This window comes from Geotrypetes seraphini, chromosome 2, assembly GCF_902459505.1.
Source record: "Geotrypetes seraphini chromosome 2, aGeoSer1.1, whole genome shotgun sequence".
Classification (NCBI taxonomy): domain Eukaryota; kingdom Metazoa; phylum Chordata; class Amphibia; order Gymnophiona; family Dermophiidae; genus Geotrypetes; species Geotrypetes seraphini.
Genome location: NC_047085.1, coordinates 155856322 through 155871871, shown reverse-complemented (window position 1 = coordinate 155871871; position 15550 = coordinate 155856322). Strand labels below are relative to the sequence as shown.

Here is a 15550-nt window from a genome sequence, read left to right as displayed (position 1 = left end):
TGACCGGGAGAACCATACAGATGGTTACTCACAATTGGAAGAACTGGGATCACTTTAACTTTACTTTTTGGTAGGCAAATTTATGTTAAAGTTATAGATATGAAAAGATGAATGTGGATATGCTGGGGCATACTAAGAGATTCAAGTTAATTTGGGGCCCATTGACATCTTTTATGGATTCATTATAGTTGTATTTTCCTTTATTTCTGTTGGTATAATACATACACACCCAGGGGGAGGGAGGGCAAAAGGAGGTATTTCTTTTGTATGGTTCTATTCCCTTATGAAAATGTTGGTTGGGTGGGTTTTTTAATGTTGTATGGATTCTGATTGATTATAAGTGCATATATGATTACTATTATTTGTATAGATATTGTATTGCATTTTTGTTAGCTTTAGAAACTCAATAAAGATTAAAACAAAACAAAACAATCTTCCCATTCTATTTAAAATGGCTCTGTATTTCTCTGTCACAATTTATTGGAAGCATTAACTTTTACCACAGCATCTCTCATCTTTCTTTTAATATGTCATTTAAAGATGCAGCACATGATGCTTCTCATGTCTTCTGCCACTTTTTGAAATTGGTGATACTGTCTCAGCTTACTGTTAAACTTCTAAGTTCTCATTCATAAATTAATCATAAACTATGTAAGAAGTATTATCATTAATGTGTGTATGACAGCAGATCTGATTTTGTCTGTGACAAGTGTCTCATATCTCAGAAACCATGAGTCATAATAAAGCAACATAAAATATTAATATGATCCTCTTATTTCACCTCCAAAGGCATGATTTTTTAGACTTGTGGGGGAGCACATATGTATCTTCTATTAGAAGGGGATGAATTAGTTAATCTGAATGTCCTTTTTCTGTTGTGCTGTGCATCTCTACTGTTTAATATTCATAGTCTTGTCAGTAATATAAATCAAAGCATCATATTGCTCTGCGATTAATTTGTCATAAAATATAGTCTCCTACAATTCTCTGGGTGATTTTTTTTTTCTTTTTGCAGAATAATTTACTGATGCTGGCTATACTAGCCTTTGAAGTTACCGTTTACCGACACCAGGAGTACTATAGATGCCGAAACAATCTCACAGTACCTGTGACTAAGACAATCTTTCATGATATTACACGACAACATTTAGATGACGGAGTGGTAAATTGTGCCAAGTATTTTGTAAACTACTTCTTTTACAAGTTTGGTTTGGAGGTAAATAATGAAACACTTCACTTATCTTTCTGTGCATTATTTGAGAAAGCTGTATATATTGCCTGCCAGTCTATTCACATCTAATGTCTCTGCTGCTTAAAGATAAGGTCCCTACCTTCAGAACAAAACATGGTTGCAAATTTTGCTCAACATCAATTTCAGTGAAGGACCACACATGCCAAAGAACTCTGATGTTCCAAAAACAGTGGAGGAAAGAAAAACATGTTTAATTTTACTTTAAAACCTAATTTACTACATTTGTTTTTGTATTCCGAGGGCAATTTTAAAACTTTGGGTCTGGCTAACAAGGTTCTTAATAATCACACCTCATATTTTGTGTCCATTATATAAAGGCTGTCTATCATAACAACACTTCCATCCACATGGGCCCGTATTCTCTAAACAGCACCGTTTTTTTAGGTGCTGGTTGGCACCCAAGCTCAGTAAAAAATGCAGTTTAAATGGTGCTATTAACTGAGTTTTCAAGGTGCCTAAAAAATCAGCACCAGATGTTACAAAATTTTTTATTAAATGGATAGAACTCCACCAATAAATTATACATACTCTCAAAGAAAGGAACATAATTTATAAAGAAATATTAATATGGGAAAGAAGCTTGCTTGATTAAAATTTAGCTCTCTAATAATGATGTATTAAGTTATAAAGACCAAGATTCAAAGCATTTGCAAATAAATTAGAGTTTTATTTCTTAAAGAGCAAGATTAATTATAAAATTAAAAATCAAGCAGGTAAAGCAGTTACAGATAGGATCTCTTAAGCTAGGATAATAAATAGCACCACACAAGACAAAATGTTGCTAAAGCAGAAGGATCAATTTATCTGGATTCAAAAAGTTACTCACGATGTGAATAGTCCTTAAAATGGAGAAGAGACTGCATGGCCTAGTTGAGCACATGGCTGGTGGAAGCACATGGCCATCCCTAGGATTAAAAAAAAGAGTGTCCAGCCAGGTTGGGATCTGTGGGAAAAGAGAAAGAAGATAGAGTATGTGTCTGGCTTTATAGATGTGGTTGGCTTGAAAACTGGACCCATGATGCATAGCAATTGTCCCAACCCTGAGGCTGGAGATCAGTCACTGAGGCTGGCATCACATCCAATCATAGAGCAGTCTTTCAATTTCCTCCGTGATGTCATGATTAAATTTTCTTTGAGTGGCTTAAAATGGTGTCCCAATACAGAGTATTGTTACTGTCCTTGCTGAATGTAGTGTGAAGAGTTTCTAAGTGGCTTAAAATGGAGGATCTGATGAGATTCTATTGTTCTTGGAGACTGGGGTAGTTTGGTGTGAAGAGATGCTGGCCTACATTCTGTTCCACTGATACACCTTCTATTATGGGGTAGTAGAGTTCTGTTTAGCACTGGTATCCACCCTGGCTGTCCTTTTGTGCTTAACACTTTCTGAAGGTCGGTCTTCCTTTTGTACTCCATTGAATAGGTGCATTTAATACTTTACTGAACAGATGGCTGTGCTGGCTCAGAGACCAAATCAGACATTCACTTTTAAATCCATCAAATTAATATACTTTAACTCCAAGCAGAATTATAAAGTCATATCCGTTTTACTTTAAGTCCATCAAAATTAATAATCTCTTGGGTCAGACAATGATTTAAATTCAAAATTCATAACTCCAGCAACATCTAATATAATAAAATGCTAGGCCGCGCATGCGCACTCCCATCGCGTTTTCCGTGAGCTGTAGCGACCCGCAGATAGGAATGCGCATGCGCTGCTTAGGGTTCCGTTTTTCCGTCTGGCCTGCTCCCTGCCAGTTGGCCGCCTCCCTTGCCAGAGTTATTTTTTCTGTTTAAAGGTGCCGCCGCGGCTCCTGTCACCAGCCACACCTGGCTAAACACTAACACGCCGCAACTCATCCCCCCCCCCCCGAAGACCCTACCCGGCACAACTGAAACCCCCGTTGACCCTCCCACCGCTACAAGGCTGACAAAGCCGGCAGGAGCAACAGCATCCCAGGCAGACTAAACACTGCTTCGGGTCTTCTAATGGCCTAATTTCCTCTGCCGCGTCCCTGATGACATCATCAGAGACGCGGCAGAGGAAATTAGGCCAGTAGAAGATCCGAAGCAGCGTTTAGTGTGCCTGGGACGCTGCTGCTCCTGCCGGCTTTGTCAGCCCTGTAGCGGTGGGAGGGTCAACGGGGGTTTCAGTTGTGCCGGGTAGGATCGGTGGGGGAGGGGGGTGGAGGGAGTCAGGCAGCCATCGGGGTGGGGGGGAGTTTCAGTGTAAGGGGAATGGGAGGCAGGCAGGCTGGCATTGGAGGAGGGGTGGGGGGGTTCAATGGAAGGCAGACAGGCAGGATGGCATGGGGGGTTCCATGGAAACATGCTGCTCAGGGGGATGGGAGGCAAGCAAGCAGGCAGGCATGGGGGTGGGGGGTTTTCAGTGGAAGGGGAATGGGAGGCAGGCAGGCTGGCATTGGAAGGGGGGTGGGGGGTTCAATGGAAGGCAGACAGCCAGGATGGCATGGGGGGGTTCCATGGAAACATGCTACTCAGGGGGATGGGAGGCAGGCAGGCAGACTGGAATGGTGGGGGTTTCGGTGGAAGGGGGATGGGAGGCAGGCAGGCTGGCATTGGAGGAGGGGTGGGGGATTCAATAGAAGGCAGGCACGCAGGATGGCATCGGGGGGGGGGGTTTCCATGGAAATATGCTGCTCAGGGGGATGGGAGGCAGGCAGGCTGGCATGGGGGGTTTCAATGGAAGGGGGATGGGAGGCAACGGAGGGGGTGGGGGGTTTTCAATGGAAGGCAGGCTGGCATCGGAGGGGGGAGGAAGGAGGAACTGGGGGCACTAAGGACATAGAAAGGGGCGCTATGGACATAGGAAGGGGCACTAAGGACATAGGAAGGAGGCACAGGGAGATTCACAGGCAAAAAAAATGACAGACAGGCAGCATGCAAGGAGAGAGAGACAAAGAAAAAAAATACCCAGACAGACAGACATGAAGGGAAGGGGGGCCGACAAAGAAGAGGACTCGAGCCGCAAGGAAGAAGCTGGGCCTGCCTGCCTGTGGGGAACACTATAAGGGAAGAGGGGTCCATGGAGCAGGCTAGACCACAGGAAGGGAAGGGAGAGGAGCCGAACGGAGCATCCAGATCGCAGCAGGACACAACGCGGGGGAGGGGCCGAACGGAGCAGGCCAGATCGCAGTAAGAGAAGAGAAGGGGTGAGGGAAATGCTGCAACTGCTACACAGGGACCTGGAGGGGAAGGCAAATACCCCTGCTGCTGCACAGGGAAGTCGGGGAGGGGGGAGGGAAATGCTGTTGCTGTTGCTGCTCCACAAGGAAGTGGGGTGGAAATGTTGCTGCACAGGGAAATGGAGGCAAAGAATGACAGACAGACAGCAGGAGGGAGGGAGACAGACAGACAGAAAAAGGGAGCCAAGGAGAGAGAGAGAGAGACAGAAAGAAAGACAGACAGACAGACATATATTCTAGCACCCGTTAATGTAACGGGCTTAAAGACTAGTTAACTATATCATGCTACATATTTTAACTCCAAGCAGAATTATATTTTCATATCATGCTACACAGAAACACACTTCTGTAGGCACTTTAGGCCGCCTAATGCCACTGTAGGCATAGCTAACTCTAGAAGTGGCATTAGGCGGCCTAAAGTACCTATGGAGGCACAGTTCACATCAAAGGTAGGTACCGGAAATGTAGGCCTGGAAACGCAGAGAGAGGGGAGATATGATCGAGACGTTCAAATATGTCACGGGCCGTATCGAGGTGGAAGAAGATATATTTTTTCTTAAAGGTCCAGCGGCTACAAGAGGGCATCCGTTAAAACTCAGGGGTGGGAAATTTCATGGTGATACCAGAAAATATTTCTTCACTGAAAGGGTGGTTGATCGCTGGAATAGTTTTCCACTACGGGTAATTGAGGCCAGCAGCGTGCCAGATTTTAAGAAAAAGTGGGATTAGCATATGGGATCTCTTCACGGAGGAAGTTAGGGGGTGGGTCATTAGTGTGGGCAGACTAGATGGGCCATGGCCCTTTTCTGCCGTCAGTTTCTATGTTTCTATATTTCTGGCATCTAGCTTTGCTGAGGCGCAATTCTGTAACTGGCACAATAAGCGGCCACTTTTAAGGCAGCTGCCAACAACAGCGCCGGTTAGAGAATCCAGTCCATACTGTATATGTAATAGGGCCATCAAATGTGAGGTACAACGTTTCAATGGAAAAATTTTCACAGATTTGCATTCATCACATTGTTGTCATCATAAGTCTATAAATTAATCTGTTTCAGTTCTTAGTAATTCAATCATTCATATCCTCAGTTTCAATACTGAATACCAGTACGTCTAATACTTCACTTATCCTAAATCTTTAATATATCTTCCTCATAAATATGGCATACCAAATTCACTTATCTTAGGTACATGGTGTATCCTTAGTCATAGTTGCAGAATGGATGGATGGATCATACCACCGAGACCTAGATGCACTAAAGTCAGCAATTGTCTAACGATTGTCGCTAAACCGGTTTAGCAACGATCGCATTTGCTGATCCGATGCAGAAAATGGCTCACCCTATGGTTTTCTGCACGATCGCTCATTATCATATCCAGCCATGCAAATAAGGTTATTAATATTGAAATGCCATGTAAACTAGCCAAGCGATTGATGTTCTAACATCACTTCACGATGCACAAAAAAAAGCAAACACTTTTAGTGATCTGAAAAAAGCGACTGGTAACCCCAGGCGCCCCCTGAACCATCCCCTACCTGCCCCCTCCCCTCCGAGTAATGAGTTTTGCCACAGTCACAAGGGAATTCTCTACATTTACGACACAACTCATATGCTTAGTGTACGTTTTGATACAAGTACCACTTGGACACTGAACAGCAATTAGAGACGCTTGACAAAGGCAGGATTGCCGAAACACTGCCAGTGTCGAGTTCATATCCAATAAAGTACATTTTGGATAAGCCCATCGCTGAGTGATTGACATCTTTTGCCTCATGACTCCTTTATTTAGATTGTCATCTTCGTCGTTGAGACTCATCCCGGCTCTTCCAGAGGTGTAGAAATGCAATCTGACATTCTGGCATGGACATCTGTTTTCAGAGTTGAACGTCCTTTCTAAAATGTTGCTCTAAATTTAATGATGAATTCATTATTTGCCCAGAGTGCATGGTAAACTTAGTGAATACTTATTTTACTTCCTAAACAGACCTGTTTCCTGCTGTCAGTAAATGTCATTGGTCAGAGGATGGATTTCTTTGCTATGGTTCATGGATTGTGGCTGTTTGCTGTGTTATATCGACGTAGAAGAAAAGCGATTGCAGAGATCTGGCACAAGTACTGCTGCTTTCTCGCATGTATCATTACATTCCAATACCTCTTCTGCATCGGAATTCCACCTGCTCCCTGTAAAGGTAAAAGAACACCTACTTTATGTTCTCAGTTTTTGCCATTTGTTTTTTGCCTATACTCTCAGAAAAATGATGTGTTGTTTTTTTTTTCAATAGAGAAAAAAATATATATTTTTGTAAACGTATTGTAAATAATAATAGCAGCAGGGATTCATTTACACCACAATGACAAAAAAGAACAGTTGACAAAATCATTAAAAAACGGAGAAAAAATAAACCTCAATTGTGGGTTGCCGGGACTACACAAGTGCCCTAAGCCCCCCACATCATCACGGGTTTATAAAAAAACTCCGTACAAATATAAATCACTTTCATACTTTGAAGTATAATCTCAAAGGATTTTCAAAAGATAAATATCAAAAGTTTCAAAATCTTTAGTGATTTAAATGACAACGTCCAAAAATGTCTTATAAACAAGTAATTAAGTCCCAAACTCACTATACTGTGGCAATCAGCTCAGTAGTAAGCAATTCAAAATGGTTAAGTTGCGTAGCTGTAAAACCCGAGTATCAAAATCTCTAAGAAAATCTATCACTCATCTGAAGGTGAAATCATTCTTCGTCCCGACAGAAAAGACTTTCTGTTTCGCTTGAAAACAGGCTACTTCAGGGGATCCATATTCAATAGGTTACTTCCACGCTTCTCAGCAACATATCGGAAGGCTGGCTTCTCTCAAAATGGACCTGGGACTGCGAGACGCGCCCGACTCGTTCAAAAAGCAGGAAGGAGCCGGGCGTCATGACATCATCACAAAAACGTGATATGTAATAGGCTAAACACCAGAACATAAAACGTTACACAAAATCAAGTAAATCCGGATGAAAAACAAACTGCATTCTCACAAAAAAGGTTGCCATTCATACGCGGAGTTTAAACCCTGCGGTTCTATGGTATGTAAACGATTTATCCATTGTTGTTCTTTCTGCCATAACAACTTTCTTATGTCTCCTCTTCTTAAAGATGGAACAACTTTCTCAATAACCCAACATTTCAGATTTTCGAATTTATGTTCAAAGTCTAAACAATGAGCCACTATCGGAGCTGTAACTTTACGTGTGTTCAAGCAGCTTTTATGCTCTGTTAGCCTTATAGTCAAGCTACGTGATGTTTGGCCCACATAAAACAATTCACAGGGGCATTGTATTACATACACGACGTTAGCTGTTTGACAAGTGGAAGTGTGTCTTAAGACATAATTTTTTCCATCATTCGGGTTAATGAAATTAGAGATCATAACCATAACCATACAGTTCGAACAATGTCCACATGGGCTGTGTCCTAAAGTGGTTTCCATTCTATCGACATCAAATCTTTCTTTAGATGTATGGCATAACCAGTCACTTAAATTTCTATTTCTAGACTGAGGAAAGATAAATTTTTTATTTTCAAAACAAGGAAGTGTTTTAAGCAATGGAAGATGTCTTTTATATCTCTTAATAATCTGTGGAGATGGAAAGGGCTTTACATAATCCTAGAGATAATTATAACAATTATAACAATCCTAGAGAGATTATAACAAATCTCAAGAAGAAAAAGAAAAAATTGATTTGATTCCATGCATAATTAAACAAACTTGCACATCTCCACAGATTATTAAGAGATATAAAAGACATCTTCCATTGCTTAAAACACTTCCTTGTTTTGAAAATAAAAAATTTATCTTTCCTCAGTCTAGAAATAGAAATTTAAGTGACTGGTTATGCCATACATCTAAAGAAAGATTTGATGTCGATAGAATGGAAACCACTTTAGGACACAGCCCATGTGGACATTGTTCGAACTGTATGGTTATGGTTATGATCTCTAATTTCATTAACCCGAATGATGGAAAAAATTATGTCTTAAGACACACTTTGAGCAAGGGTCATTGACGCCATTTGTGAAAGCTTCAGGTTTGAAAATAATTATACATGCAAAATGACACCATCGCAAGGTTTTAAAATTATAACCAAGATTTATCGAATTATTGGTTCTATTTTTCCATTATTAGATCAAAAGAACAGCATAATTGCTTACGTTGCGCTCATGGGAGATCATCATCGTGGCCAAAGGCTGGCCTTCTCACAATGGTCTCGTTTTTCTATCTCATTACATTCTATTATATAACTTTTGGTTTAGTGACATCATCAAGTTTGACGACCAATAACATTTCTATGGGTGGTCTTAAAGTTTAGACAAAGAAACATTCCTCCATGTTTAAAAGTTATACAAAGTTTTCAGAAAATTACTTTTGATTTCTGAATTAACATTATAACATTCAAGAGAATCTATAATTATTAACATGGTGCTGAGAAATTCTCAGCCGTAAAGGAAAAAACTCTTCCCAAGCTGACAGATTCAAATTGCATGGCCTTACACAGAAACCTTACTCTGGAGGAAGGGGGGGGGGCAAATCCCCCTCTCCTCTCCCTGAAGCGTGGGCTTCCAATGCCCCCCTTCTTCCTATTCTTGAGGCTGACTCTAATTACTTCCAGATGCTGCCTTAGGATTTTCCTTAGTGTTTCTTCAGGGTTAAAATATATAAAATATGTTTTTTCAAAGCAACACAGTCATACACTTCAATCCAATCATTCACTCTTTGCTTGGCCAAGCTTTCATTCATTCAATAAATCATAATTTTCATTCAAAACTACATCCAATTCAGTTTGAGACACGTTATATCTCAGTTTGGAATATGGAGTCTAATATGCTCTTCCTAACTGGCCTAAGCACATCTGTAATCAATTAGAACCACGAGGCTAAAGGCGGGAAGCTGAACAAAGAACCAGAGAGGACAAAGAACAGCAGGGAACCAAGATGGAGTTCTTAATATCTCTATGCATGTATGTTACGCTTTACCTAATTTCCTCTATGATCTGGCTCAACAGCAAAGTACATAAAGAGAATATTATTATTCTTTTTCTTAATATTTATCTATAGTGTGTTTTCTGGCCTTGGCTACATCTATATTCAGATTTTTATTCACCTGTTTTTCCGTACGCTTCTATTTGGGCGCGGTCCTTAACTAACACAGATGTTTGTCTAACTAGAATTACCCAGAATCATACGAAAAACTGGCCTTTTGTAGAAAAACGTCCACAAAAATACTGCACTATCACCCTAACATCCATTCCCATTTCCGTCCCATAACCAGCCACGAGCCACTACTCAACTTCCACTTGTCAAACAGCTAATGTCGTGTATGTAATACAATGCCCCTGTGAATTGTTTTATGTGGGCCAAACATCACGTAGCTTGACTATAAGGCTAACAGAGCATAAAAGCTGCTTGAACACACGTAAAGTTACAGCTCCGATAGTGGCTCATTGTTTAGACTTTGAACATAAATTCGAAAATCTGAAATGTTGGGTTATTGAGAAAGTTGTTCCATCTTTAAGAAGAGGAGACATAAGAAAGTTGTTATGGCAGAAAGAACAACAATGGATAAATCGTTTACATACCATAGAACCGCAGGGTTTAAACTCCGTGTATGAATGGCAACCTTTTTTGTGAGAATGCAGTTTGTTTTTCATCCGGATTTACTTGATTTTGTGTAACATTTTATGTTCTGGTGTTTAGCCTATTACACATCACGTTTTTGTGATGATGTCATGACGCCCGGCTCCTTCCTGCTTTTTGAACGAGTCGGGCGCGTCTCGCAGTCCCAGGTCCATTTTGAGAGAAGCCAGCCTTCCGATATATTGCTGAGAAGCGTGGAAGTAACCTATTGAATATGGATCCCCTGAAGTAGCCTGTTTTCAAGCGAAACAGAAAGTCTTTTCTGTCGGGACGAAGAATGATTTCACCTTCAGATGAGTGATAGATTTTCTTAGAGATTTTGATACTCGGGTTTTACAGCTACGCTACTTAACCATTTTGAATTGCTTACAGCTGAGCTGATTGCCACAGTATAGTGAGTTTGGGACTTAATCACTTGTTTATAAGACATTTTTGGACGTTGTCATTTAAATCACTAAAGATTTTGAAACTTTTGACATTTATCTTTTGAAAATCCTTTGAGATTATACTTCAAAGTATGAAAGTGATTTATATTTGTACGGAGTTTTTTTTTATAAACCCGTGATGATGTGGGGGGCTTAGGGCACTTGTGTAGTCCCGGCAACCCACAATTGAGGTTTATTTTTTCTCCGTTTTTTTATGATTTTGTCAACTGTTCTTTTTTGTCATTGTGGTGTGAATGAATCCCTGCTGCTATTATTATTTACAATACGTTTACAAAAATATATATTTTTTTCTCTATTGAATACGATTGTACCTCTATTATATTCAGTTGATCTAACAACTTGTTTTTTTTTTCAGCAGAGACTTGAAGTCATTGTTAAAAATTATTTTTTCCACTTGTAGACTATCCATGGAGATATCCTAGAGCCAGTTTTAACTCCAATATAATAAAGTGGTTATACTTTCCAGACTTCATTGTGAGACCTAACCCTGTCTTTCTTGTTTGTAAGTATTTTAGCACATCCTGAATCCATTATGTGACTGCATTTAGTAGTTCAGCTGATAAGTCAAGTTTTTTGTCTTATTTGTTGCTCTTTTGGGGTTTTATATTGTTTTTAATAATTGTTTTATAATTCCATTACATTAGTGACTTCTATTCCACCAATATCTTATGTTTTATTATGATCAATATTATTGTAAATTTTACTGTGACTTGCCTGCCTTGAACAGGTGTAAATGGTATCCTGTATGGGCTTAGGATTAGTTTGTGAAATCCTGGGGTATTTACATATAAGTGCTTATTTTTGAAGCATCATTCACATTTTAGATATGCTTAAATCAACACGTAAATGTTTGTATTGCATAACCACCTAGGCCTCCTTTTAAGAAACTGCAATAACAGTTTCTAGCGCGGGGAGCCACACTGAATGGCCCGCACTGCTCCCGATGCTCATTGAGTTCCTATGAAAGAGGCAGCTAGTTTCTGATTTTACAAACTAAGATATATACATCGAAAAATTAAAAACATGCAATCAGTGGATTTCTGGGTTTAAACTCTGAGGGCCTTAACACGCGGAATAGCACACACTAAATTGCCGCACGCGCTAGCTGCTACCTCCTCCTTTTGAGCAGGCGGTAGATTTCCGGCTAGTGCACGCTAATCCAGTGCGTGCAATAAAACCCCTAGCGCAGCTTTGTTAAAGGAGCCCTGATTGTTGACAGCTGAATATCAGACCCATAATTTTGTTAAGGAACTTATAAGTGATTTGTGCAATGATTGAAATGTATCTGCCTATCCAGAGGGGAAGGGCACATAGTTTTCAGCACATATATACTTCAAGAGCAAACTAGATGCATATCTCCTTAAGAGAGGCATATAAAGATATGGTGGACTATAAATTACGCCAGGTGTACACCTGGAGGGCCTCCGCGTGTGCGGATCGCCGGACTTGATGGACCGAAGGTCTGATCCGGAGATGGCAGTTCTTATGTTCTTATGTTTTAAAAAAAAAATTTCATTTAGTTTAAGTTTGTTGAATTTCTATATCAAGTGTATGATATAAAATAACACAGTCAGGTTATTTTTTGTTGTTTATTTATGATAATCAAGAGACTGCATTATCTTTATATCTTACTCCCAGGCAATTTTTTTATTAACCCCCCACCCACCCTTTTACTAAACCGCGATAGCAGTTATTAATGCAGGGAGCCGCGCTGAATGCTCCACGCTGCTCCTGATGCTCATAGGAACTCTATGAGCATTGGAAGCAGTGGGTAGCATTCAGTGCAGCTCCCTGCGCTAATAACCACTATCACGGTTTAGTAAAAGGGGGGTAAATTAGCTATTCTAACAAGACCAAAAACAGTTCACTCTTGAAGATCCATGAAGCCCTCAAAATATAAATCATAATGTAAATGTTTGTAAAGTCACAATAAATTCACAGTTCATCAACTGCATTCACAGTTAACACTGTCAAAGCAAAAAATAGTACAGTAGACTCTCAGTTAACCAGCACCCTTGATAGATGCTAGATAAATGTAGTTTCAGGTTGCTTGAGAGTTACAATTAAAAATAGGCCTAACTAATACTATACCTTACGTGACCATTTATTTTTTTCCTCAAAATGGGACATCTACTAATTTTCAGTCCCGCCCCAGCCCGGCCCCCTGCAGCCTGCTCTGCATCTCTCCTGTCGCGGCAGTTCGGGGGGGGGGGGGTCGATCATGGCAGTTTCAGGGGGATTGATTACGGCAGGGGAGATGAGACATCTCTCCTGCCGCGATCATTGCGGGGGGAAGGGGTGTGTGTGGATTCTGTAACCAGTGTTGTTTTTGACAGACACCGGTTACAGAATCCAGCTTTTAGACAAAGAACTGGCTCTTCCTTCGCCTAAAAGCTCTTGTTTTGGGCGTTTGGGACTTGGGTTTTTTTTTGATTGATTATGTGTTGTAAATTTAGACGTAGTGGTGGTCTGGCCGTTTAAACTGCTGAACGTAGAGGCTGGCCATTCTCAAAAAAAAACTCATTTTGGATGGTTTTTTTAATGAGAATGGACATTTTCCCTGCTGCTACTTTCATTGTTTAGGGCTTTAGGCCAGTGGTAGGCAAACTCATTAGTCAAAAGAGCCAAAATCAGGAGTACAACAATTAAGATTTTTTTGGAGAACCATACCCCATGCCCGCTTGCGCTACGACGGCTACATCAACCCGACTGACACCCCGCTAGCCCGCTTGTATTCGAAATTGATTCGTGGCAGAGCCTAGAGAATGAATATGGGGAAAAAATTTGTCTCTGCCCCCGTGAGCTCAGTTCCCATCCACGCAACCCTTTTACAAAATTGCAGTAATGGCTGCCGTGTGGCAAATGCTCTGATGTCCATTAAATCCCTATGGGCATCAGAGGTTTGTCGGCCGTGTAGCGGTGGGAGGGTCAATGGGGGTTTCTGGTATGCTGGGTAGGGTCGGCGTGGGGAGGGTGTTAAAAACATGCTGCTCAGGGGGATGGGAGGCAGGCAGGCTGGCATCGGGGGTGGGGGTGGGACAAAGTCTGGAAGATAATGATGTGGACATAAGAAGGAGGCACTGGGGGCACTAAGGACATAGAAAGGGGCACTGAGGGCACTAACGACATAGGATGCACTGAGGGCACTAAGCAGGACAGAGGCATTGGGGGCACTAAGGACACGGGAAGGAGGCACTGGGGGCACTAAGGACATAGAAAGGAGGCACTGGGGGCATTAAGGACACAGTACACTGGCACTGGGGCACAAAGGACACAGTACAGACGCATTGTGGGCACTAAGGACATGGGAAGAAGGCACTGGGGGCATTATGGACACAGGAAGGAGGTAATGGGGGCACTAAGGACGTAGGAAGGGGTATTAAGGACATGGGAAGGAGGCACTAGGGACACTATGGACATAGGAAGGGGCACTAAGGACATAGGAAGGAGGCACTGAGGGCACTATGGACATAGGGAGAGACACAGACAGAAAAAATGACAGACAGGCAGCGTGCAAGGAGAGAGAGACAAAGAAAAAAAAAACCCCAGACAGACAGACATCTACTCTAGCACCCGTTAATGTAATGGGCTTAAAGACTAGTATTATTATATGATTCAATTCATAAGGATTGCACTGATGTGAAAAAACACAAAGGTGGGGAGAAAGAACGCACTCAAGTTAATACAGATTGTTAATGATAAAAATTATTATTGCAGCTCAACCCCAAACCTCACTCCCTTATCCAAGTAGAACAGCCAGAGAATGTTAACTCCTTGACCTCTGACATTAAAGATGACCTGCTGCTATCTATTCTCCAACAATATGAGTCTCATTATATTGCTTATATAAGGAGTTAACAGCCCTGTCCTAGAGTACCTCTAGCCAGAAAGGTTTCCAGGACATACACAATGAAAACACACATGAGAAATTTGGCAGCACTGTGACTAATGTATCCATATTCTGTCTCATACATATTTATGGTTCATTACAAACTCATGGCCAAAGATGATTGATTTTTCTTTGGTTGTAGTAATCTCTGCTCAGTTTTTCTGAGATGTACATATCTGTACCAGTTCTAGCAATGGCTGTTACCATATTTCTAGCATTACCAGAATGTATAGCTACCATCCCCAGTGTCTGGTCTTACTTATGACCTAGGGCTTTGATACAGAATTCTTGTTTCCTGATCCATAAGATTGCTATCATCAAAGTGAGCCACTATTAGCCATAATGATAACTTGCTAAGTGGTGCTTAGTGAAGCAAACTAACAGTAAGCAATTAATCTTTTTTACTCTTTTGCTTCTTCTAATCATGACATCAATAATTGCTGACTGAGCAAGCATTTCCTAGATAGTAATAGCCCATCGGGGCCTTTTCTTCATTTCTTCTTTCCTGCCAAACTTTTCTCTCTTACAGTATATCTTATTAAAATGTAGAGAGGTTTTCCTGAGTAGCCTCTAATATCCTTTCAACGCTAGGGCATGATGCAGCCTTCTAAAGAGCTATTTCTGTTCTTTAGCCAAGTACTAGGTGTATCCAAATTAGCAATATTTAACTACATCAGCAATCCGCAGTTAGAAGAGCAAAAGCCAGGAATCAATTCTGTGTTTTCTGCTTGAAAATAGCACTAGCCACTGGGCCACCATTCTATTTATGTTAAGAGGAGTTTGCCACCTTGGACCTGTAGGTAAAGCCCTAATGTCCATGCTGATCCATTCCAGATGACATTAGTTCATATTTACAATGTAAATGAAGAAACATCAGGGGTACCCAGTTCAAATTCCACTGCTGGGACAGGGAAATACCTAGTGTGCCTAAATGTATCTCATCTTGAAAAGGTGTGAGCCAAATCCAAATAATAAACTTAGGGGTCGTTTTCTTAAGGTGTGCTAACCGATTTAACGCGCCGTACGAAGAACGGCTAGACAAATTACAGCTATACTCGCTCGAGGAGCGCAGAGAGA

The 15550-nt window shown here is 41.1% G+C and overlaps 1 protein-coding gene across 5 annotated transcripts in view; it reads left to right on the top strand.

Moving 5' to 3' along the window:
* PIEZO2 (piezo type mechanosensitive ion channel component 2) overlaps positions 1–15550 on the top strand; it is a 760979-nt gene that overhangs the window by 508402 nt on the left and 237027 nt on the right. For all 5 annotated transcript variants that reach the window (XM_033934096.1, XM_033934094.1, XM_033934095.1 and 2 more), the window contains 3 exons: positions 1016–1216; positions 6439–6643; positions 10985–11086. In XM_033934096.1, the coding sequence (XP_033789987.1) occupies positions 1016–1216; positions 6439–6643; positions 10985–11086 (508 nt within the window). The remainder of the gene's footprint in view (positions 1–1015; positions 1217–6438; positions 6644–10984; positions 11087–15550) is intronic.